We start from the raw sequence: 24808 nt of genomic DNA on the forward strand, positions 1-24808 counted from the left end.
CTACACACAAACATACTTGCCAATGGCTGCTGGCACCCAAATTGCTGGGATTTGATGTTGTCCCACTGAAGAATTTAGCCTGAAGAGGTACCACCAATTTAAGACTTCAAATAGCAATTCCTGCAACAGAAGCAGCGTGCTTAAACCAACATCTCTTCACACTCAACTCGTTGGCAGAAAACCCACTCCAGTGCTTCCAGGTTTCGGTTCTCAGCTGCGCTGCAAGATCACTCTGCAGGCACATTCCTGCTTGGTGGCCCTTCCAAAGCTCCATCAGCTGTAGTTACACAACCACCAGCTTAAAGCCCAATTAAGAATGTTCACTGAACCAGTCTGAACCAGTTTTAAGTGAGGGAACACCATCCTGCACCCTCCAGGACCTCTAGGGCTCTCACTAGAATTCGAAGCCTGAAGGGGTGTTGGGGTTTGTCTGTTTTAAACCTTCAGAGGAGTTTGTGTAATCAACATGAGGAGCTGGAGATCATGTACCCCAGCCAGCTTTCAAACACTTAGAGAGACCCAAACCAAACCACTCACATCCCCAACTTGTCAGTGCAATGGGAACCAGCATGTGGCCATCTCCTCTAAGGAGAGAGCTGCAAAAGAAGTATTAGAGCCATAGAATCATAGTTATAGAACAGCCTAGGCTGGACAAGACCTTAGAGATCATCTAATCCAATCTCCCTGCCATGGGCAGGGACACCTCTCAACTAGACCAGGTTACTCAAGTCCCCATCCAACCTGGCCTTGAACATCTCCAGGGAGGGGGCATCCACATCCTCTCTGGACAATCCATTCTGGAGTCTTGCCACCCTCATAGTGAAGAATTTCTTCCTAAGATCCAATCTAAACCTATTCTCCTTCAATTTAAACCCATTTCCCCTTGGACACTCTTGTAAAAAGTGCCTCTGCAGCCTTCCTGTAGGTTCCCTTCAGGTACTGGAAGGCAGCTCTAAGGTCCCCCTGGAGTCTTCTCTGCTCCAGGCTGAACAACCCCAGCTTCCTCAGCCTATCCTCATAGCAGAGGTGTTCCAGCCTCTGGATCGTCTTCGTGGCCCTCCTCTGGTCTTGTTCCAACAGAGCCATGTCCCTCTTTGCAGTGGGGGACACCAGAACGGGACACAGAAATATGAGGACATTGCTATGGTGAAGCCAATCATGCAGCAAACCCAAGTCACGCTGCCAAGGAGAGGAATGCTACAGGCAGGCTTTCAAGCAGAGCCTGCTGTGGGCAATGAAGAACCACAGTCAAAAAGCTCTATAGCCAACATTTTCTATACAGTCGATTTTATTTGTCCTCATTTTCTCAGGAATCAACTTGTTTCTGTAAAATGAAGTTACAAGACTAGAGCAAGTTAATCAGGAACAGAAAGCAGAATTTCTTCAGGGAACACAGGTGCTAACTTCACAAGCAAGTTAAGAGGTAAAGGCTAAAAATGGTTGACAAAAGAACTGACCATGTTACGCTCCTTGTGTGAAGGGATATGTCCAGAAGCTTTTAACAAAGTTTCCATCTTTCACAAACTGAGCTCTAGCCTGCAGTACCTCACAAAATCTTTCCCACCTTGGATATTGCCACACTGTAGGAAAAAAAAAAAAATATTTCTCTCTTTTGTTTGTTTTGTTTGTGCATGGGCATTAACAAGTACAAAAAAAAAAATCAGCAGATAATTTTATAATATTTTCTTTTAACTACAACAGAAAGTGCAACACTAAAAAGACATCTCCTGCCTACTTAAAATTTCATCTACCTTTACCTTTACAAAGCTAACTCTGAATGTACACATTACATCCTAGAACACACAAATCAGTCTGAAAGTGTCCTGGCAGAAGTATGGGAAGCATGCTTACAGCTCTGGTAAGCAAAAAGACACATAGCAAACACCAGTGAGAAGTGATTATGTCTGGAAACAAACAGAAATTCAAGAGGCCTGAATCTTCACTACTGGTTGAAAACAAAATCCCATGACATCTGTTGATTCTGCAGCTTTATTTGCATTGAAGGACTGTCTGCTAAGCTGCTTATCTGAAGAACCACCACAAACAATCAGGAGCTGCTAGCTCTGTTAGAATCAGTCTATTGGATCCACAGAAGACCTATTTCTTAAATTGCTGATTGAGCCAGATTGACTTTTGTAGGAAGAGGTCCTGCTTCTTCGTGCTCTTCACTCTTGCATCTAACCACCACAAGTGCAGAGGAGGGGTATCTGTTCAGTTTTTGTTCATTCATGTATTCCAAATCTCCATAGATGCTCAGCTTCTGAAACATTCAAACAATTGACTTTAAGACAAAGACTCTCCATACTGTGAATAAAACACAACTCGTTACATGGCTGCACTCCTGATGGCTGCAGCCCTTCAGCACAAGCTAACTCAGGCTTTCTGTATTTCTGAATTTCTGAAATTCATGGCTGGCACTAGATTGGAGTTAAAAGAAATGTATTAAATCCCCCAGAACTCCAGCAGGTAGAGTGCTTGTACTGTGCAGGTACTCTGAGAGCCTTGCCTGTGGCAGAAGTGCAGGGACCTCTCTGGGCACGGATGTCAGTTCAAACAGTCTCCCTCTGATCAGACTCTCTTGTGTGCGCTTCTCATTACTGATTCACCTGGATCAAACCTATAATGGATTCCACCTTCCCCATTCCACTCTCAGTATGGTTTTACTCTCAAAGAAATTAGAAACAGGCTGTATTTGTTCTGAGTAATCTGAAGGATGTCAAGAACAGAACACTACCAACCAAAAGAGATAGTATCTGGGCTGAGGAAGGCTCAAAGCACCAACTGGACCCAGGAATAAGGAAGTTGCCTACCTCTAAAATCATCATTTAAATAACTAGTTGGATAGCTACATCCACAAAATAAAGCCCCTCTTTCTAGCTGAACCTCCCCCCAAAATGTTCCTTAGTCTCTAGAAGGCTGCAGCAGAACAGTAAAATAATGAATACAAAATCGCCTGAGTCAGAAAGCAGCCTTACCTCCGAGGGAACATACTGCTCCACAGCTGTGGCTACCGTGGCACAGCAGATCCACAGCAGCACCAACACTGACAGCACCAGCGTGGTGGTTAATATCCAACTGGAATTTCTGAAAGGAAGAGAATGTTACTGGATTTCATATACTGAGTACAAGACAACAGTCTAAAAACTTCAGCTCCATTTTCAGTGTATTTCCTGCTGATTCACCCATCTCCAGCTCTTCCAGCTATACAGCCCCCTTCAGACTCCTGGGTACTTGAAGGCCTTATTATTATCTGACTTGAAAGACACAAAAGACTTGCTGGATTCTATTTATTTGCCATCAGCATCCTCCAATTCAGTTACCAACACAGACTTTTTTTTGTCTTTTATTTGGGCTGCAGTTCACTGATCCTTCAGGTGTAAACTTTTAAAGGAGATAGTAATCAGAACAAGGGAAAGAATTCCTTTGCTCTGCTGAGACCCCACCTCCAATACTGCTTCTAGTTCTGGTGTCCCCAGCATAAGTGAGACCAGAGGAGGGCCACAAAGATGATCCAAGGACTGCAGCACCTCTGCTATGAGGATAGGCTGGGGGAGCTGGGGTTTTTCACCCTAGAGAAGTCTCTGGGGGGACTTTAGAGTTGCCTTCCAATAGCTGAAGGGATCCTACAGGAAGGCTATAGAGGAACTTATCATTAGGGTGTCTAGAGACAGGACAAGGGGGAATGGTTTGAAGCTGAGGGAGAGCAGGGTTAGACTGGAGCTTAGGAAGAAGTTGTTCAGCATTAGGGTGGTGAGACTCTGGCATAGGCTGCCAAGGGAGGTCGTGGATGCTTCCTCCCTGGGGGTGTTGAAGGCCAAGTTGGATGAGGCCAAGTCTGAACCTGACAGATTTGTAGCACCTTACAACACAGCAAGGGCCACTATGCAGAACGTTGTTTTCAGTTCTGGGCCCCTCAGTTTAAGAAGGGCCTCAGGAAACTGCTTGAGTCCAGGGCAGAGCCACAAAGATGCTGAAGGCAGTGAAACATCTCCCTGCTGAGGAAAGGCTGAGGCAGCTGAGGTTCTTTAGATTGGAGCAGAGGAGCGTGAGGGGTGACCTCATTAATGTTTATAAAGATGTGCAGGGCAGTGTCAGGAGGACAGAGCCAGGCTCTGCTCAGGCATGTCCAACGATAGCACAAAGGGCAGTGGGTGCAAGCTGGAGAAGAGGAGATTCCACAGGAACAGAAGGGAAACCTTTTTCCACTGTGAGGGTGCCAGAGCCCTGAAATAGGCTGTCCAGAGAGGCTGTGGAGTCTCCTTCTCTGGAGACATTCAAAACTTGCCTGGATGCATTCCTGTGTGACCTGCCCTGGCAAGGGGGTTGGACTGGATGATCTTTTGAGGCCCCTTTCCCACCCCTAACAATCTGTGTGTGATGCTAATTCTCCTCCTCAGCAGGTACTGCCAAGCTAGAACATACATACGTGGAAAGACACTTGAAAAAGCTGTCGGTTTCTCGCTCTTCAAAGAGGCCTCTGTAGGGCTGGGAACTCCCTGGGCGCAGGTCTGCTGAAATACAACAGCAGAAAGAGCAGTCAGGAAAGCACAAGAGAAGACCCAAACACCACACAGTTTGTCAACACAGATAGGCCAAGAGGAAGTTTTTCAATGGCTCTAGCTTGCATTTCCAGCGAGCCAGACTTTGCTGTACAGCCTGCACAGCGAACAATTATATTTCAGCTTGCTAAAAACCTGCTTCCACATGCCACCTGCAACTGCTTGCTTTACTTTCCCTTGCACTTTTGCATTTGCTCTTCCAAAGCACAAAGAACAACTTACAGGCTGTTTTACCCAGTGACAAGGATCCTCTTGAATATGCAGTTTCCTGCTCAAGCTGTGGAACGTACTGTACTTCTGGCTTTGACTAAAACAAAAGGAGGAGTTAGGAGATGCTGCCTGCAAGATTCCACTCATCTCAATAATTTCCACTTTCCAGAGCTAATATGGAAGTTATTCTGGAGTATATTAGAAGGGCTGTGGTTAGTAGGTCAAGAGAGGTCCTCTTCCCTCTCTATTCTGCCCCAGTGAGGCTACATCTGGAATATTGTGTCCGGTTCCAGGCTCCTCAGTTCAAGAAGGACCTCAGGGAACTGCTTGAAAGAATCCAGCACAGAGCCATAAAAATGATTAGGGGAGTGGCACATTTTCCTTATGAGGAGAGCCTGAGTTTGCTGGAGCCCTTTAGCTTGGAGAGGAGGAACCTGAGAGGTGACCTCATTCATGTTTACAAAGATGTAAAGGCTGAGTGCCAAGAGGATGGAGCCAGGCTCTGTTGGGTGATGCCCAACGACAGCACAAGGGGCAATGATGGAAGTTGAGGCACAGGAAGTTCCATGTGAACATGAGGAAAAATAATTTTCACTGTGTGATAGAACACAGGAACAGGCTGCCTAGGGGGGTTGTGGAGTCTCCCTCTCTGGAGATATTCAAAACACACCTGTCTGTGATCTGCTCTAGGTGATCCTGCTCTGGCAGGGCAGTTGGACTGGATGAGCTTTCCAGGTCCCTTCCAATCCCTAACATTCTGTGATTCTGTGAAGTTAATCTTAAGACATGCACCATTTTCTCAAGTTTGATTCACCACCTCCCTTAGTCCTAAAGGTAGTGAAGCACTAGCAAAAGTGAAACACTTCTGACTGTTTACAGTCCAGTATTTTCTGTGACTGGAAGGAATAGAGTTAACCATTTAGCAGCCACAACACCTTAACCTCAATCAAAAAAGCAGGCACCTGGAATATGACAATTTTGCCATCATCTGCTTGAAGGTAGAAAGTCCATGAAGATGTTATGAAGCTCTGAGCTGAATCCATCATGTCACTCCAGAAAGACCTCACCAGTGTCAAAGGAAAGAGGAGATGAATTCTTGGCATCAGGGACATTAACTGCAAGCACAACAGTCACAGGTTTTCCATTTGATTTAGGTGGAAAGGACAGAAGTCACATTCTTGCTCACCCCTCACCCCATGCATAGATTTCAGTCCTTGGGAAGGAAGATCCATTTTCCATTTGCAGAAATGTAAGAAGAGAGAAGACATGCTGAACAGAAAACAAGTGGGTGGTATTTGAAAAACATGTCAGCTACTTACTTGCTCCTGCCTTAACTCAGCAAATGGCAACTGGTTCTGGCATCCAAGATGGCAAGCATATTGTTCATCAGATTGGGAGTATGCTTCAGTACAGGCTGCAAGGGAGAAGTTCCCCAAATAAGATAAATTCTGCACTTCAGTTAAGAAAACATTTTCAGTAAAAGCTGGAACAGAAACAAAGCAGCAGCCAAAGGACTGGCAGTTCCTTTTTGTAGGGAAAGGCACAGCAATCACTCCAAAGGCAGCACTTGCTTGGAGGACTAAGGAAGGTTAAGGAATCAGAGCTCAAGACAGATCAGCTGGATGAAAACTGAAAGCAACCAGAGCAAGTAATCTGGCCAAACTCAGGGATACAAATTTTCAGTCATCCTCCCACTACCACTTCAGTTTTCTCTCTACATATCAGATAAAATATTCTTTTTTACCTCAGAGAACAGAGATGGAATCCCAAAAGGAAGGACCATTAATCCATTAAACACCTCTGAGGTCACAGCATCACAGGAAAACCAAAGGAGAATCTTCCTACTAGTGTGAGGAGCACATAAACTGCGCTGAAAGTATTATAGAATATTGTTTTTTAATGAAAAATTAAGCCAATTCTGTTTTACAGGTAGCTTCTATGACTTGTTCTCTAAAGATCAGAAAGACCAAGAAATCTGAGTTATTCAGAGAGAAAAATGTAGATTATACTGCTCATGGAGAAATCAGGCAGACAAGACATGGGCATAGCTCTTCCTCAAAACTCTAGAGCTGAGGTGGACAATGCTGCAGCTGTACCTGAGCTAAAGAATCAAACTGAGTAGCAGCACAGAGGACAGCAGCTCTCCCAGCTTTCCATCACCATAAAGGCCACAGAGCTGGCATGAAGCATGGCATCAGCAGCTAAACATTTGAGTATTGAGCTCAGCACCTGAACAGCAATTCCATGGTAAAATTGCCACCAAACTAATGTTTGTAGGTATAAAGAAGCATCAGAAGACAGAACTGAGATGATCAGCCAAGATGCATCTTGCCAAGCACAGAATACTTAGTCAGGGCACCAAGCAGTCTAACAGATTACAGAACATAAGCCAGCAGACGACAACAGCCTCAGGAAGGAGGGTTAGAATAGAAAGTAAGCAACTGTTCAATTACCTCTACATGTGCTCTAGTGCTTCATTACCCTTCTTATGGCACTGTTTCCTGCCTGGTTTGACAACTAGACTGACATGCTGTATCACAGCTACACACAGTGTATGACAGACTACAGCATTAGCCCATTCCTGGAGTATTTAGTGAAGTTTTGTGTCACATCAGCATCTTTGCGTGTCAGGCTCTCTACTTGCCAACCTTCCCTCAGCTCTCTGAGCTAGCCCTAGCTACTGAGAGGATGAAAGCCTCCTTTGAATGATGGCTTGGCACTTAATTGTAGTGAAAATACAGACAGAGAGCTCCTGCCTTTCCTGTTTTGGGTGGTTATGTCCCAATTACTCTCTGAATAAAACTGAATCAGCTGCCTCAATATTAGATGAAAGCTCTATACAATTCCAGCCCCAGTATTAACTGGCCTATGGTGCACAGAGCTCATCTTCACTGTGACATTTCTGCTCTAACCCAGATAATCTGAGAAAATTAGTCACCAGGATTTAATGACCTACTTCAAGAAAAACACATACCTCATTCCCAAGAGTTTAGCTGAAGGTAATCCTCAGGAGACCACAAGTTACAAGGCAGACTGCACATTAGGATGTGTTCTTATTCTGTTTGAAGAATTCCCTTCTATACAGCAGTTTGTCAGGAATTGTAAATGGGACTGATTGCCACATGCAATTATTAAAGGAAAACTGTGAACCTGACTGCATTTTCCCCGAGCCATTTTGTGTTTCCTATGACAAACTACAGTACAGTGAAGCATTTCCTGTTTATTTACAGAGATTGATGATACTTCAAGAGCACAGGAGAATGGTAACACTGAGGATCAGGAAAGGAGAAACCCAAAGACAACAACCAACCATTCCCCAAGGCTTTTTTATGTGCTGTACATAAACTTTAAGAAGCTGTTAAAACCAGAAAGCAACTGAAGCAACCCCACCAGTTTAACACCACCCTCTCAGATGTTCCTACTCTTCCCTCAGTCATGCCTCTGTGTTACAGGCTGTGGAAGGAGTCCTGAAGCCCTTACCAGAGTCACATTCCAGCTTGGTCCGATTCAGGTCGATGCCATCATCCACAAACTGACAAATGGAGAAGAGTCTGCAGCCTCTCTGGCACGCGTACAGCTCCTCTTCCTGGGGAGGCACAAGAGAAGGCTGTCACCCCTCCATCCCATAACACATCGTCAGAAACCAAAGGCTTTTGGTTGTTGGTTTGTTTTGGTTTTGGTTTGGTTGGGGTTTTTTTCCCTTTTGGTTTGGTTGTGGTTTTTTGGGGGTTTGGTTTGGGGTTTTTGGGGGGTTTTCTGTTTGTTTGTTTTCCCCCTTTTATGGAAGTACTATAAAAAGCCATCCACCAGAGCATCAACCTCCACTCCTCTACTAGAGCTAGAATCAGAATGGTCTGGGTTGGAAGGGACCTCCCAAAAGTCTAGTCCAGGCCTCCTGCAGTCAGCAGGGACATCCTCTGCTAGATCAGGCTGCCCAGAGCCCTGTCGAGCCTCACCTTGAATATCTGCAAGGTCAGAAGCCTGACCCTTGAGTATCTCCAAGGTCAGAAGCTTGACCTTGAGTACCTCCAAGGTCAGAAGCCAGCTAAAGATGATACTAAGAATGATCCAAAATAAAACCAAACACACCAATGGATTTATTTCAAGCAGAGCTCCTCATTCTTCACTGGGTAGACCTGCTTTTCTAACTCCAGTCCAACAACTCTCAAGCAAAGCTGCTCTGTATTTTCTATAAAAGTATAGAGTTTAAAAATAGCTGATGCTGTTGTGAAAAGTCTATTGATGTTTAACCCTACAAAGAATTCTTCCAGCTCAGAACTTAAAACAGTAAAACCCAATGGCACAGGAGAAAAAAAAAAGGAAAAAAGAACTAATTTTGGCAGTGTATTACAATGTATCTACCAGATACTGATCAGAACCACAACAGCTGTAAAAATGAGATTATCTTCTGATGTACTGCACCAGTACCCTGGTTAGCTACTTACTGAGCAAACCAGTCCCACAAACACACTTCTTTTATTATATTGAACTGAAGGGGAAAGTGCAGTTATGAACATGATGCAAAACACTGAAAATCTACACCTGATTCCAATACCTGAAGGGATCCTACAGGATGGCTGCAGAGGGACTTTCCATAAGGGTGTCTAGAGACAGGACAAGGGGGAACGGTTTGAAGCTGAGGGAGAGCAGGGTTAGACTGGAGATTAGGAAGAAGTTCTTCAGTAGGAGGGTGATGAGACTCTGGAATAGGCTGCCCAGAGAGGTCGTGGATGCTTCCTCCCTGGGGGTGTTGAAAGCCAGGCTGGATGAGGCCTTGAGCAGCTGAGTCTAGTTAAGAGGTGTCCCTGCCCATGGCAGGGAGGTTGGAGTAGATGATCTCTGATGTCCCTTCCAACCTGAGCCATTCCTGGACTCTATGATACATCCAGTATGAAACACTCAGCATTTCTTCTGCCCACAGCACCAAAGGGATGGATGGATGTGCACTTTCCACATATGGTGCTGCCCATCTTGCACAACTACATCCAGCCTCTATTATCTAGGTGCTTCTGCTTCTGATAACACCCTAGCATCAGTCAGGCCCATCAAACCCACTAACCACCACTCAAAACAACTGCAGCCAGTTGCTGTACAGCTGGCAAACAGACTCTGAACTAATCTAACAAAAACCAAACACACCACACCTTACTGGATAAGCTACTGTAAATTAAGTGGCCATTGTCACAGAGCACTAGAACAGGCTTCCCAGAGAGGTTGTGGAGTCTCCTTCTCTGCAGGCTTTCAAGCCCTGTCTGGACGTGTCCCTGTGTGACCTGTGCTCTGCCAGGGAGGTTGGGCTCGATCTCCAGAGGTCACTTCCAACCGCTAACATCCTGTGATTGTCTCTCACCACAAACTCACATGCATTAAAGGCCTAAACGTAGGAAACTATGAATTTAAGTTAAAGGTTCCCTCTGACAACATGGATTAGATCATTATATTGCTGCAGAAAACATGTTTTGTAATTTCATATCCAGACAGGAATGGCTTTAGCAGACATATTTCTATGGCAGTCTTCCATGGGAGTCTCAGTGAAGCTTGCTTTACTTTCCAGTGACAACTAAACCAATTCCCTTTTGTGACAAACAGACTAAACTCAAAGGAAGAGATGAGTCTGTTATCTGACAGCTCCATCAACACTCACAGAATTCAAAAGCACAGTGTAAAGTTCTCAGAAATATCAGCCTTCCTTGAACAAGTCCTGTAACAAAACTAGGAACGTTTTACCAAACCAGAACGGGAACATACTGAGATGATATTTAGTTCTAAATTCTCAGGTTTAGTTCGTTCCCCTCACTGTCATCACAAGTAGGTACCTAAAATGCCCTAAATACAGACATTAAGTTTAATTCTATTCCATTCAACTCCTAGCTACTTCTCTCTGTGGGGATTCCAGCACCAGCTAGAGTCACAAGCTCACAGGATGTTAGGGGTTGGAAGGGATCTCTTCTTGGAAGGGATCTTCCAGTCCAACTCCTCTGCCACAACAGGACCATACAATCTAGCACAGGTTGCACAGGATGGGTCCTTGAAAGTCTCTAGAGAAGGAGACTCCACAACCTCTCTGGGGAGCCTGTTCCAGTGCTCTGGGACCCTTACAGTAAAGAAGTTCCTCCTTGTGTTGAGGTGGAACTTCCTATGCTGTAGTTTACATCCATTGCCCCTTGTCCTATCACAGGGCACAGGTGAGCAGAGGTTGTCCCTTCCTTCCTGACCCCCCCAGCCCTCAGATATTTATAAACATTGATTAGATCCCCTCTCAGCCTTCTCTCCAGACTAAACAGCCCCAGGTCTCTCAGCCTTTCCTCGTAAGGCAGTGCTTCAACTTAAGTGCCACATAAAGGCAGACAAAGCTCTGTCACTGCTTCCACCTGGCTGCTGCCCTTGCGTGAAGGCTGCTCCCATCATTTAGAGTTCAACCTGCTCCATAGCCGCAGCTGATAATGAAGCACATTGCCAAGGAAGAGCCAGGAAAGAGGAGATTTTTGGTGCTAGATTTTCCAAAGTCAGCAGTTCAAACCTGTACAAAACTTGAACCAACAGCAAGCTCTGAAGTATGAAATTAGATTCCTATCAGACATTATTTCAGTATTTTATCATTAGATTAAGAAAATTCCATAGAAACAAATCAAAATACAGGTTGAAGGTTCTGATAAGCTACTCATAGATTTACACTTCACCCTTCAACATCCAAGTGTCACACTGGCACCCTGGCTCAGGATCTCTGGCCTGTCATGAACAGGGCACTGCTTTAGTGCCCAAAACATGCAAGAGCCCAAATTACAGCTGCCTCTTTATGAGCAGGAAGAAAAAAAGCAGCAGATCCTCCAAACCCACAAAAGTACCCTGCACTAGCAGAGCTACACTTTGGAAACAGCGTTTCTTTGGCAAGCTATAACCTAACCATCTATTTTCAAACCAAAGTATCTGTCTGTAGAAACCACTGCATTCTCTGCTTTGGGGTGACGGAAATCTAAGCCAGCTGAGACTTGCCACGGAAGAACAGCAACGGGCTGCTAACTGCACCTGAGCACTGCGAACATCAGCTTCCTGCACGTTTAGGTCTACTTAAAGACAGGTCTAACATTGCTTGAGAAAACACGCACAGGGGCCCGCCTCGAAAACGGCTTCTGTCCCACAAAATCCCACAGGCCTTTCCCTGTCGCTCTGGAGCATAACAAGCGGCTGCGGAAGAAGAGGGGCAAGCGACAAGCGAGGGGACAGCCGCGCCGGGGAGGCCGGATCCGTGTTGCCCGTCAGCACCGCAGCACAGCTCCCGGGGGAAGGAGATGGCGAGAGCGGCCGAGCCTGGGAAAGGGCCGGCCCCACCGAGCGGTGGCAGGGGAGCCGTGAAGCAGAATCCGCCCGTACCTTGGGGTAGGTGTGCAGGGAGTAGGTCAGCTGGCAGGCGCGGTGACACGACGCCGTGTTACCCAACACGGAGTCAAAGGCTTCAGACGAGGCGGCAGGCAACGGCCCAGCTGCCCGAGCACTGCTGCTGCCGCTCACCAAGAGCGCCAGCGCGATAGGCAGGCAGAGAAGACTACCCCGCCGCGCCGCCATCTTCCTGCTCCTCCCTCAGGCCTCGTGACGACAACAGCGCCACCGCACTCTCGCGAGATTTGTTGCCTCCGCTTCTGCGCAATGTATGCTGGGAGACGTAGTCCACTACGTGGCACTGCCCCAATTACCCAATGGGGGCTTCCCTGCGGCGGGAACTACCGGCGGAAGCAGTAGGGTTTCCGGGAGGGAAGGCTGAGACGCGGGCGGTAGTGCGGCGGAATGGACCGGTTCGTGGTGCGCCGGCCCCGCTGCCCGGAGAGCCCCCGTCGGGCCGGGCCGGCTCCCCGCGCCTACCGGCAGGCCACCATCGAATCCCTCAAGGCAGGTCACCGGTACCGAGAGGGAGTGGGAGGGGTAGCAGGGCTCGCCCCGGCCTTCCGGGCCTGAGTGGGGTGGTCTTCACGGCGCCGGATTGTACCGGGAGTAACCGCAGAGCCCGCTGCCCTCGAGGGCAGGAGGTGAGGCTTTCCGGCCTTGCACCGGGGCAGGGCCACGCTGTTCCTCGGAGGCTGTATGTAAGGGTGGCGGGAGCACCCCGGGAGGAGCCAGGCTGACCCTGAGGTGCCCCGGAGAGGAGGGGCGTTGGGTCTTTGCCAGGCTGCCTTCCTGCCTCTGCACGGAGCTGGGCACTAATGACAGCAGGAGGAAGGCTTTACAACCCACCTCTAGTTCCAGTTCTTTATCGAGATCTCGCTGTTGAGGCAGCATCCTTACAAGAGAACAGGGCAGGTAAATACTAGAAAGGTGCAGAGGTTCTTCTGCACTCAAATTGGTTTCCCTAAGTCAAGATGATTTAGAACTTGTCTCCTCCTGCCTGCCTGTTTGGTGTGGACACAACTGGAGCACAGCCAGGTGACACCACCAGTTTCAATATTGCCAGCTGACTCCTACAAGGAGAGCCCTTCCCTCGGGTTATATGGTGGTCCTGTGCAAGACCTGCCTAAAAGCTGAGTCACTCTTTGCATCTGTTTGTTTAAAAGCAACAGGAAAACATTTGCTGTGCCAAAGAGCTTATTAATGTAAGGCAAAATGCAAGAGAATAGAGCCATAAAGTACCCCAGCTGTCTGACCACTGCTGAATCTCTGTAAGATGCCTCGCTCCCAAAATAAGGAACTTGCAGTCAGTTCTGTCAAGGTCTGTGGCAAAAAGAGGGTGAAAAGCACTGCTGCTGTCCAGTGTACTCGAGTTTGCTTTCATGTTCCTTAATGCTTCATTTGCTTTTGGCAAGGGGGTTGGACTCAATGATCTCTAGTGATCCCTTCCAACCTCTAACATTCTGTGATTCTGTGATTTCCCTCCCTGCTGGCACTATTTTAAGTTTAAAGCCAATCTGAGCAGGATTCAGATTCTGCCAGGTTTCTAATGAACTGCCTCACTCTAACTCCCTTTTCCTACTAAGAGACATTTAAACAACACACTCCTTAAATTCAGAATACATCTAGCAGACATTTGCTGTTAAGTGCCCAACGTTTGGCAGACCAAGCTGAAGCATCCGGCTTTGTTTTCTGGTGAGTTCAATCCTGATTTGCAGTAGGCTCAAAGCTCAAGCAAGTACCCATCATGTATTCAGTGCTCTGGTTCATGCCATAATCAATAATTCATGTGTTGGTGCCCACTCCATTAGCTGAGATGAAGCCAGTATCCTTATTTATAACAAGGATATTCCACTTTCCTAATAGCTTTTCTTTTTTTTTTTTTTTTTTTTCAGAGAGTTGTGGTTGTTGAAGACATAAAACAATGGAAGTCTATGCTTGAGCTTCCTGGGCAACAGAAAGAGAGTCTGATTGAAGCTTTGGAGGAGCTGAAGAAGAAAATACCTTCCAAGGAAGTGTTACTTTCAACAAAAATAGGTACATCTTGTCAGCTCTAGACTGTGACTGTCAGGCTGTCTTGTGTCTGCTTGGCTTGTCAGTACACAAGTGACTTAACTTGCAGGCTTTTTAAGAAGCAAATGTAGCTGCCAATAAGTAGTTGTTACTACTTACCCTGCAGCTTTCAGAGCTGGTATTGAAAAAGTCAGTCAGCCTCTAATTCCTCCCAGCTTGGGGCTTATTACCAAATCCTGCATCACCCTTTCTGTGGTCAGATTGTCGCAGAGCTCTTCTCAGGCACCTGCTTGTCTTACTCCTGCCTAGCCAGGACTCATTTACTTGACCTGGCTGAATTCTCTCAATATGCAAGAAATTCTCTTCAGATTGGCCCAGAAGTGCTCACTGCATCCTCGCACTGAAAAGCCCCCAGCCCACAGGCAGCTCCATGCAGATGACATCCTGATGCCTGCCTCTTCCCTAGGCCCTGGGGGAAGGATAATGTGAGAGCACATGGTCCCTGTCTGTGCTGGGCATCCTGCCGTGAAGGACAGTCGTGCTGGCCTTTGTTTGTCGTCAGCACAGCTGGGCCTCTATTTGAAGAGCCCCCTTTGCCTGAGATAAGGGAGATGTGACCTGCCCCTTCCCCCGTGCTCAGGGAATGTCTCCTTTGCCATGCTCAGCTTACTCGGGCTTTTCCCGAGTCCTGGTTTTCCCAGTGCCTGCCTGAAGGCGGCTGGGCTGCAAAAGCCACGGAAGCCTAACAGTGACACCTCCTGGCCACCAGTGCTAGTGGTCAGAGAAATCCCCACCGGCAGAAGGGCTCCTTTGTCTCCTCTCAGGGAAAAGACTCTTCTGCTCCATAGACTGGAAAGATTCTGATTGCAGTCACTGTGATGTTTGTATGTTCACAGAATGGCTGAGGTTGGAAAGGACCTCAGAGCTCATCTACTCCAACCTCCCTGCCATGGGCAGGGATGCCTCTCAACTAGACTGTCTCAGCTGCTCAAGGCCTCATCCAACCTGGCCTTCAACACCACCAGGGAGGTTGCAGCCACAGCCTCCCTGGGCAGCATAGTCCAGAGTCTCAGCATTCTTCTACTGAAGAACTTCTTCCGAAGCTCCAGTCTAACCGTGCTCTCCCTCACCTTCAAACCATTCCCCCTTTTCCTGTGTTTAGGCACCCTCATGAAAAGTCCCCCCTGCAGCCTTCCTGTAGGATCCCTTCAGCTATTGGAAGGCAGCAATAAGGTCCCCCAGAGTCTTCTCCAGGCTGAACAACCCTAGCTCCCTCAGTCTATCCTCGTGGCAGAGGTCGTCCTGCCCTTGGATCATCTTTCTGGCCTCCTCTGGATTCTCTCCAACAGTTCTGTGTCCTCCTTATGCTGGGGACACCAGAACTGGAGGCAGTATTGGAGGTGGAGTCTCAGCAGAGCAGAGTCAAGGGGCAGAATCCCCTCTCTTGCCCTGCTGGCCACATTCCTCTTGCTGCAGCCCAGCACAGAGCTGCCTCCTGGGCTGCATGAGGGCACTGGTGGCTCACGGGGAGCTTCTCATCAACCAGTACCCTCAAGTCTGTTTCTTCAGGGCTACTCTCAACCCGCTCTGCACCCAGCCTGGATCTGTGGCTGTTAAGGTGCTCTAGGCACCAGCAACAGGGGTTTTCAGCTGAAAAACAGCATTCTTTGCTGGCCAGTCCTAGAAGCTTTCAGCAGATCTAGCCTCTCGGTAGGGGATTAGCACATTCCTGTCACCCTAAGTACCTTCCCACACTGTGGTGGCTCAGGTAATTTTCACATGCACAGATCAATTCTTTGCTAGTTGCTCAGGCAGAATCCACTGCAGAAGGCAGGGAGTGAGAAGTGCAGGCTTAATTCGTAGTGATTTTCTATTTCCCTGTCTGTCAGCAGTGGGGGAGTTCTGCAGCAGTAGCAACGTGTGGCTGCTGTAGCGGCGGTCCGCTCTGGCCAGCCCTGAAGGAGCTGTTGCTGTTTTCCAGGTCACACAGTGAATAAGATGCGCAAGCACTCAGATCCCGACGTGGCCAACCTCGCCAGAGACATCTACACAGAGTGGAGAACCTTTATCAGAGACCATTCAAACAGGCCCTCAATAGAGGTCAGGAGCAATCCCAAGACGGAGGCTTTCCGGAGGAATGCGCGGAAGCTGCTTTGTGAAGCCCTGGACCTAGAGGTAGTGTTCAGATCCCATTTGTCTTTGGCTCAGAGAGTTATTTCCTGGACAATTAAACCTTTGACCAAGTAAAATTAAAACCTGTAAGCCAAGTTACAGCTTCGTTATGAGGACAGACTGAGGGAGCTGAGGGCTCTTCAGCTTGGAGAGGAGGAGCTTGAGAGGTGACCTCATTCACGTTTGTAAAGATGTGCAGGGTGAGTGCCAAGAGGCTGGAGCCAGGCTCTGCTGGGTGATGGCGAATGACAGCACAAGGGGCAATGGGTGGAAGCTGAGGCATAGGAATTTCCATGGAAACAGGAGGAAGAATCATTTCACTGAGGGCGACAGAACACAGGAACAGGCTGCCCAGGTGGGGTTGTGGAGTCTCCCTCTGTGGAGATATTCAAGACCTGCCTGGATGTGTTCCTGTGTGACCTGCTCTAGGTGATCCTGCTCTGGCAGGGGGGTTGGACTGGATGATCTCTGGAGGACCCTTCCGACCCCTAACATTCTGTGATTCTGTGAAGTTAAACCTTTTTCAGCCATAGCTACTGTGAAGCTGGTCCTGCCTGCAAGGTAAGGACAAGTCCAAATGCTCTCCTCCCATTTTTTCAGGGATTCACTGCATATCTCTGTTTACAAAGAGTTCCAGGCAGGTAATTCTTGGGTTTGTTGTTATCATTTGTGCCCCCAGCACAAGGAGAACATGAACTGTGGGAGCAGGTCCAGAGGAGGCCACAAAAATGATCAGAGGGCTGGAGAACCTTCCCTATGGGGACTGGCTTGAGAGAGTTGGGGTTGTTCAGAGTGGAGAAGAGAGGGTTCTGGGGAGACCTTGTAGCCCCCTTCAGGCATTGGAAGGCTGCTCTATGGAAGCTGGGAGGGACTTTTTACCAGGACTTGTAGTGACAGGACAAGGGGCAATGGCTTTGAGCTGGAAGAGGGCAGATTTAGACTGGAGATTAGGAAGAAATTCTTTAACAGTGACGGTGGCAAGACACTGGAACAGGTTGCCCAGGGAGGTTGTGGATTCCCCCTCCCTGGAGGTGTTCAGGGCCAGGTTGGATGAGGCCTTGAGCAACCTGGGCTAGTGGGAGGTGTCCCTGCCCATGGCAGTGGGGTTTGAACTAAATGATCTTTAAGGTCCTTTCCAACCCAAACTATTCTGATTCTATTAACCAAGGATAAATGCTAATTGTGAGGTGGTTTTGCTCTCATTTACACAACTCAGCAACAGTAGTTGTGTATCTGCTGCAGGTGGGCTCTACAAGAGGAGGAGGATGTCGATAAACCAAAGGTTTTCCTACTCTTTAACAGCTACCAAAGCAACACTGGGACCTTTTTGGGCGTTTTATATTTCAAGTAATCAAACATTTGTAAATTAAAATCTATTGCAAAGAGGTTAACAGTATATAAAGTGGTGCTAAATATCAGATCCCTCAGGTATCTTTAAGTAAATGAAGAGGGCTTTGCTGTAAGGCTTAATGACTAGTTTGTTTGGTCTATGAAATGCCATAATAATTATCCTTTTTCATTTACTCGTTCTTTAAATGGCAAGTCAAGTGATGAGCACTCAAGAGTTTCAAAGCTTTGTGCTTGCTAGCTGAGAACCTCTCCAACTTCCAGTCCAGGAGGCTCTGGGGAGACCTGATAGCAGCCTTCCAGTACCTGAAGGGAACCTACAGGAAGGCTGGAGAGAGACTGTTTGCAAAGGCCTGCAGTGACAGGACAAGGGGCAATGGCTTCAAACTAGAGAAGGGCAGATTTAGGTTAGGTATCAGGAAGAAGTCTTCACTATGAGGGTGGTGGAGCACTGCAACAGGTTGCTCAGGGAGGTGGTTGAGGCTCCTTCCCTGGAGATATTCAAGGTGAGGCTCGATGAGGCCCTGGGCAACCTGATCTAGTTGGGGATGTCCGTGCTGACTGCAGGGAGGTCAGGCTGGATGACCTTTGGAGGTCCCTTCCAGCCTGGACCATTCTATGATTCCATCTCGACTTGAGGATAGCTGGCTGTGGGAATGCCTCAGGAAGGCAGGAGTTCACCTTTGTCTGCTGCTGGGTCAAGCTTGGTTCTTGGAAAGCACATCTATGACTGCTGATGAAGACTGGTAATAAAGCCTCTACCTACAGGACAGGCTGTGGTACCCCCCTGCCACAGAGGCACCCACAAAACAGACAGCAACAGCCACTGAAAACTCTGGATTCATTACACTTAAGTCTGCTCTCCTTGTGACAGTGAAATTACAATTTCAGCTGTCAGCTGAGAAAATACTGTTGCACAGCTAATGGAACTGTTTGGAGAGATGGACCAAAACATGCACACACTCAGGAAAGGAAAATCTCCCCACTGGTACCCAGATATACTCACCAAGGTGGAGGACAGGAAATCTTATTGTAAGGGGGAGAAGTTCCCACTGCAAAGGCTGCTTCTGGGGGAGAAGCTCTCACTGCAAAGGTTGCTTCTGTGTGGAGAGAGCTCCTCCCTCTAGCAGAACTCCATTTAAATCCTTGCAGGTTTGGCTGTGGTCAATTGCTTCATTAGTTGGGGGTCTGAGTCCTCAGAACAAACAAAAGAACTCTAGGGGGGCACTAGAGACAAGAAGCTGATCTTTATCAGGTTCTCGCAAGCCTCAGCCCCCTGTTCCAGGTCTGCAAGGACCCTGTGCCTGTGGGGGGTCAGTTTGTACCTGCCATACGCCCTAAAATGAGTAGTGTTGGCTGAAGCAGTACTGCGTCTGAGCAAGACTCACCTGGGATCACGGCAAGGCAAGCCACCCTTCTAGCTTGCAGCTGTCCCTGTGTGTGGAAGTGGAGCTTACAGCAGCAGATGAACAGCATGCACAGGCAGGGGAGCCACAGAAGTCCACCAAACCGGGAGCAGGGACACCTTCGAAACTGAGAAAAAGGAGAAAGGAAGGTGGGGCTGAACGGATCCAAAGAGCTTCTAGAGCTGCCCAGCAGAGGGGCACTTTAGTGATGGGTAGCAGAAAGAGAGTAGGCAGAGGAGCTGGAGGAATGCTGCTTGGCACAGTGAAGTCTGCATGCAAAGCAGGGGAGATTCCCCACCACAAAATGTAGCAGTGAAACGAAAACCATTTCTTGATGGGTGGGGGAGTTTCTTCCTAAACTCTGTGAAATGACAGGTTTTGGCACACATTGAAGCAATAATTACACAATTAACATTTAGCAAATCCCTTTCTGCATTCTTAATTACCCCTCCTTCTACACGGGGAGAGCCCACATCTCCCTTTATAGCACCAGGCAGAGCTGCCAAGCATTTGGCTTACTGAATCAAGTGTAGAAGAGCATCCAAGGTACCTTCTATCAGCGACATCAAAAGTGAGCTGCTTTATGGAAACAGTGCAAGGCAGCTTCTAATTGCAGCTGAGCTTGATACCCAAAGCTAACTGCAGATTAAGCTTCCTGTTGTGATGGCAAAGTCCTGCTACCCAGCTGGAGATGTGGATGTGTTCCCTGCTACTGACCACGCTGCCTCAGTCCTTAATTGCTAGGCTGGAATTAAATCGCTCTTCCTCTCACACTTCAAGTAGATTTCCTTGAATCTCAGCTGATTAATGAAGAAAATACTGAGAAGCACCAAACTCCAATCAGCTGGGTCTCCTTATTTGTGGTAGTTTTAGGCTGTGCCTGGAAGTTTTTCTACAGATCTTGAACAGAAAGTAGTAGAATGTAAATAAGGATTGGATGTAAAAAGGAAAATAATGATAGGGTCTAAATAAATTCCATTGGACAGACATCTAACTGTGGTGGGTTGAAAATTCTCCCCCAACATTAAATTGCCAGACCAGCCCAGCTGGAAGCAAATGAAGCTGTTATTTACAAGCCAAACTACAATCTACAATGAAATGCAATGAATATGTACAAATATGCAGTATTTACAATATTTACAGATATTTACAATTAATAAACAGCACAAGGACCCCCCTGGCCAAAGACCAGGGGAGCTGCAATGGCTTCCTCCGCGCTGCCTCCCCCTTACCCACCCTGTACAGCAGGGAAGAGAGAGAAGCAGAGAAGTTAATACCAAACAAAACAGTGCAGCCAAGGTCAAGCAGAAGCCAGCAGAAGCACACAGTTAGTATCTCCCAGCCTGAAGTGAGAAGAGAGAGAAATTGTTTTGGGAACCAAATCTTCTGGCAGATATCTCTCCAATGGAATTGTTTAGAATTATCTTTCTTTTCCTTTTTACACCCAATAGTGATTTATTTACATTTTACTACTTTTCTGTTGAAGATCTGTGCAAACTTGTAAAGGCATAGTCTGAAAGTACCACAGTATTTACAGGTATTTACAATTTACAAACAGCACAAGAACCCCCCTGGGCAGAAAAATGGGGGAGCTGCTAATTGCTTCCCACTCCCTGCCCCCCCCCCCCCCCTTCTTACCTCCTGCCCTGACACAAAGGGACAAAAGAAAAGAGCAGAGAGTTATTCTGTTAGGATACTCAGCCAAAACAAGAACACAGCCAAGGTCAAGCAGAAGCAAGTTAATGTCTCCCAGAGCCAGAAAAGCTGAAAGAGAGAGAACATTTAACAAACTAAGTCTTAGGGTAGATATCTGTCCAATGGGATTGTTTAGAACTATCATTATTTTCCTTTTCACACCCAAAGGTGATTTATTTACATTCTACCACTTTCAAGATCTGTGGAAAATTTGAAAGGTACAACCTAAAACTACCACACTACCATAGAAGTTAGATCTGTAAACTAAGTTTCTCTCTCTTTTTGGCTTCCTCGCTCTGGCAGATGCTAATTTCTGGCTTCTTCTGGTTTTGCTGACCTTGAACGTGTTCTTGTTGTGGTTAAGTAACTAACAGCAACTTTCTGCTCTTTCTCTTGTCCCATGTACAGGGGGAGGGAAAGGAGCAGGGAGTAGGGAAGCTGTTAGTAGCCCCCTGGTTTTGTCCAGGGGGGGCCTTGTGTTGTTTATAAATTGCACATCTACTTCAAAATTGTGTATTTTGTACACATTCGTTGCATTTCATTTCTAGATTGTAGTTTTGCTTGTAAATGCAGCTTCATTTGCTTCCTGACTGAGCTGGTCTGGCAATTTTATGTTGGGGGGCGGAATTTCAACTCACCACATTATTAAGTGCAAAGCTCTAATTCTGTGCTTGGTTGTTCTCAGGTGGATCACCCCCTGGCCGAAGCCCTGGAGCGAGAGGCGTTCCAGGGCTGCCGGCGCCTGGTAAGCGTGCCCTACCGCCGCACCGTGCGGGCCCTTGTCTTCTGCCTGAGGCACCAACCTGAAACCCGGGCACAAGTCAAGGCTGGCACGCTCCCTGTGTCTGCCTTTGTGCAGAGCCAGAAGAAGTGAGGTGTCCTGCTTGATTCTGGGAGAGAATTTTGTGTGCCTGCATCTCCGTGGACCCGGGAGCCCCTCCTGCAGTGTGAGTGCTGACAGCACGGCTCGCTTGGCACCATCCTGTGAGCAGGGCTGCTAAGACAAGAGCTGCTCATGGTAAAAGTGGGGCTGCAAATCTGACTCGATAGAATTCCACCTGGGCTCATTGCAAGAGAAGTTTCTTCTCCTCTGCTGAATATTTTCCTGCTGCAAACCCATCCTTGCTGACTCACCTGTTTCTCGCACCTCGGTTTAGCTCCATCTCTGATGTGAAGCTTCACTGCCTAACACAAAGGAGCAGCTCTGTGCTGATGGGAAATTCTGGAAATTCAGGGTAATGGAGCTATGCACACTCTAGTTAACCCTAGATCAGCCACTTCTGCTGCAGCTGGGCTACCAGCTGGCTGTTTTGCCAAGCTGGGTGACGTCCCTTTAGCTGCCTTCCAGAGCTGGATGTAAAATGGGTGTCAGTAACTTGCTATCCACCATTCCATAGGCTCAGGCATCCTGTTGTGGGCATTTTCTAAAGCCCTGGGGTGAAAATCAAAATGCCTTGGAGTATAGGTGCTATCATTCAGACTTCCATACCTCACTCATGATTTAAATGTGGTGCTGCTTCTAACTGTAATGTGGAAAAAAAAAAAACTTAATGGGTTTTCTAAATAAAATCAGGTTCTAAGCAAAATATTCCTTGGAAAGGGCTGCTTAGTTTTTTAACTCCAAGAGAAGCATGGTTCAGAATGACTGTGTGAACAAATTTAATCATCAAACTATTGTTTGAATTCCTTCTGGTTATTTAAAAAAATGGGAATCTTACCTCTTATATTTGCTCTGCTTTCTTTAGTGCCCCAAGTCACATTTTTCTCCATAAGAATCACAGAATGTTAGGGATTGGAAGGGACCTTTAAAGATCATCCAGTCCAACCCCCCTGCGAGAGCAGGATCACCCAGGGCAGATCACACAGGAACACATCCAGGCAGGTCTTGAATATCTCTAGAGAAGGAGACTCCACAACCCCCCTGGGCAGCCTGTTCCAGTGTTCTGTGACCCTCACAGGGAAAAAAATTTTCCTCCTGTTTCCATGGAACTTCCTATGCCTCAACTTCCATCCATTGCCCCTTGTGCTGTCATTGGGCATCACTAAGCAGAGCCTGGCTCCATCCTCTTGGCACTCACCCTGCACATCTTTATAAACATGAATGAGGTCACCCCTTAGTCTCCTCTTCTCCAAGATAAAGAGGCCCAGCTCCCTCACTCTCTCCTTGTAAACTGTCACTAAAGCTGCGACAGGCACAGTGTTGCTCTCCTGGCAGGCAATAAAGTGCTCTCTGTTCACTCTGCCTGTGTGTATGGAGACAGGGGACTGGTCACAACCCTGAGTTACCCAGGTAACAGAATCGTGAGTACAACCTGGCTCATCGCTGCTGTGGGAACTGAAGCCTTCATGGACCATAAGGAAGTCTCTTCTGATCAGTTGTGGTCAGCACTCATTTCAGAATAGTCACTGAAGGAAAAACGCAGGGGGAAAGCTGTGAGCTAGTCTTTATTCAGATCTTCACCCCAAACCATGCCTGACTGACATGTGGACCTGCTAAATACTTGTCACAGACTCACATCACTGACACTGTGGAGGAAGTGGAAAAGATTCCAATCTCTGCAGGACAAGGGAATGCTTTAAGGAGAAACAAAACAAAACCCAAGAACAAAACCCCACAAACAAAAAAAAAAGGTGGAGAAGGAAGACAAAAACAGAGATGAAAAAGCATGAGGCCAAAAAAAAATGCTTCATTTTTCCAAAGGATGATGCTGAATGTGCCACCAGGATACTCAATACCTGACAGTAATCAAGTTTTTAATTATTCCCTTGAGACCAGACTCCCCCCCTTGCAGCAACCTCACCCACACAGCTGCATTTATTTCTGCCTTAGGGTACCTACTGAAGCAGTTTGCTACTCCTCGGCTCTTCTTTCCCTCTCCTGGCCAGTGCAGCCAGTGGGGAAAGCGAGGCCATGGATGGCCAGGTCCCAGCACTGCAAGCTGCTCTGCACTAGCTGTCTAGGTCACCTCAGGAAATCCTTTGAAACAGAGGATCTGGAAGGGCAAGGCTACCTGAATCCTATTATTCCACTGCACCACATTGCTCCCAGGGCTGGGCTGGCTTTCAAACACCTGCTCTGCTGTAGTTTGCCTGTGGCAAACCCACTCACAGGATGTTCTGCAGGACCACCACCAGCTTTTGGGTTCTCACACCAAGCTGGTGGAAGAAGGGGCCCCTCACACATCCTACAGTCTGTCCTCCCTGGCTTAGGCAAGAATTTCTCCTAAATCCTGCTCCTCTGCTTTTTATCTGCGTGGTGCAGACCAGCCACAGGGTACTGGTGACGCATGTTCCAAAGGCAGGGACTACCCACAAGCTCCTGTCTTCGTGCTGAGAAAACCTTTTCAGATTAAAAGGGAGGAGGAAAGGGCTGTGTGAGGGCTCCCTTGTGCTAGGTTTCTCTGGCATGGTGCTTTTGAAATTGCTGGTTCCCTTCTTACGCCGTCAGTAAATGAAGGAGGCACCCAAGCTGAAGAAAAGGTTGGGTTTACCTTTTTTCACTCACAGATTTCCTTCAGTGAAAGAGTACCTAAAGCCAGCAGACCACTAGAGACCTGCTTCACCCAGCAAAGAGAGGAGGGAAGCACCTTCTGGAGGTGGGTGACATCTGCTCTTCTCTTCATATGCTGCTGCTGCTTGGGGAACACAGGGTGAGCTCAGGGCAGTGCTGGGATGGATGGAGGAGGAATTCACTCCTGCCAGAGCTGACTTCTGACCCTGGCTTCTGCAGAGGCACCAGAAGCCAGCTTGCTGTGTTCCCCACCAGCAGGCACAGCTAAGGAGAGCTTTGTCCAGCTGCAGATTACTTGGGCAAAAAAAGATGGGAGTAGACAAGACCCTCCCTGTCCTTCAGAAAAGACAGCACACAGCAGCTCACCATTTTCATCTTTTAAGAGGCTCTTCAAAGGTTTCTCCACGAAGAAGCCAAACTTTTAGATCTCACTTGCTTCCCTAACACGAAGGGCTTACCATGCTAGCCCTGGATTAAGAGTTGTTAAGGCAAGGGGCAGCCACAGATGCCTTGTGGAG

General features: G+C 47.5%; 2 protein-coding genes across 3 annotated transcripts; one reads left to right on the forward strand and one right to left on the reverse strand.

Moving 5' to 3' along the window:
• Positions 1-1287: 1287 nt before the first annotated feature.
• TMEM59 (transmembrane protein 59) lies at positions 1288-12332 on the reverse strand. 2 transcript variants are annotated; one of them, XM_054384136.1, is made up of 8 exons: positions 12141-12332; positions 8250-8355; positions 6089-6183; positions 5732-5884; positions 4782-4866; positions 4427-4511; positions 2976-3084; positions 1288-2260 (listed from the first exon to the last, which is right to left on the reverse strand). In XM_054384136.1, exons 1-8 carry the CDS (start codon positions 12330-12332, stop codon positions 2105-2107), a joined length of 981 nt encoding a protein of 326 aa, XP_054240111.1. In that variant the 3' UTR covers positions 1288-2104. The 2 variants fall into 2 exon arrangements, with proteins under 2 accessions (XP_054240111.1, XP_054240112.1); XM_054384137.1 differs by lacking the exons at positions 6089-6183; positions 12141-12332 and having other exon boundaries at positions 8250-8262.
• A 219-nt stretch (positions 12333-12551) lies between these two features.
• On the forward strand, positions 12552-21653 carry TCEANC2 (transcription elongation factor A N-terminal and central domain containing 2). Its single transcript, XM_054384505.1, has 4 exons — positions 12552-12653; positions 14042-14183; positions 16141-16334; positions 21465-21653. Exons 1-4 carry the CDS (start codon positions 12552-12554, stop codon positions 21651-21653), a joined length of 627 nt encoding a protein of 208 aa, XP_054240480.1.
• The last annotated feature ends 3155 nt before the right edge of the window (positions 21654-24808 follow it).

This window comes from Indicator indicator, chromosome 10 (genome assembly GCF_027791375.1).
Source record: "Indicator indicator isolate 239-I01 chromosome 10, UM_Iind_1.1, whole genome shotgun sequence".
Lineage (NCBI taxonomy): Eukaryota > Metazoa > Chordata > Aves > Piciformes > Indicatoridae > Indicator > Indicator indicator.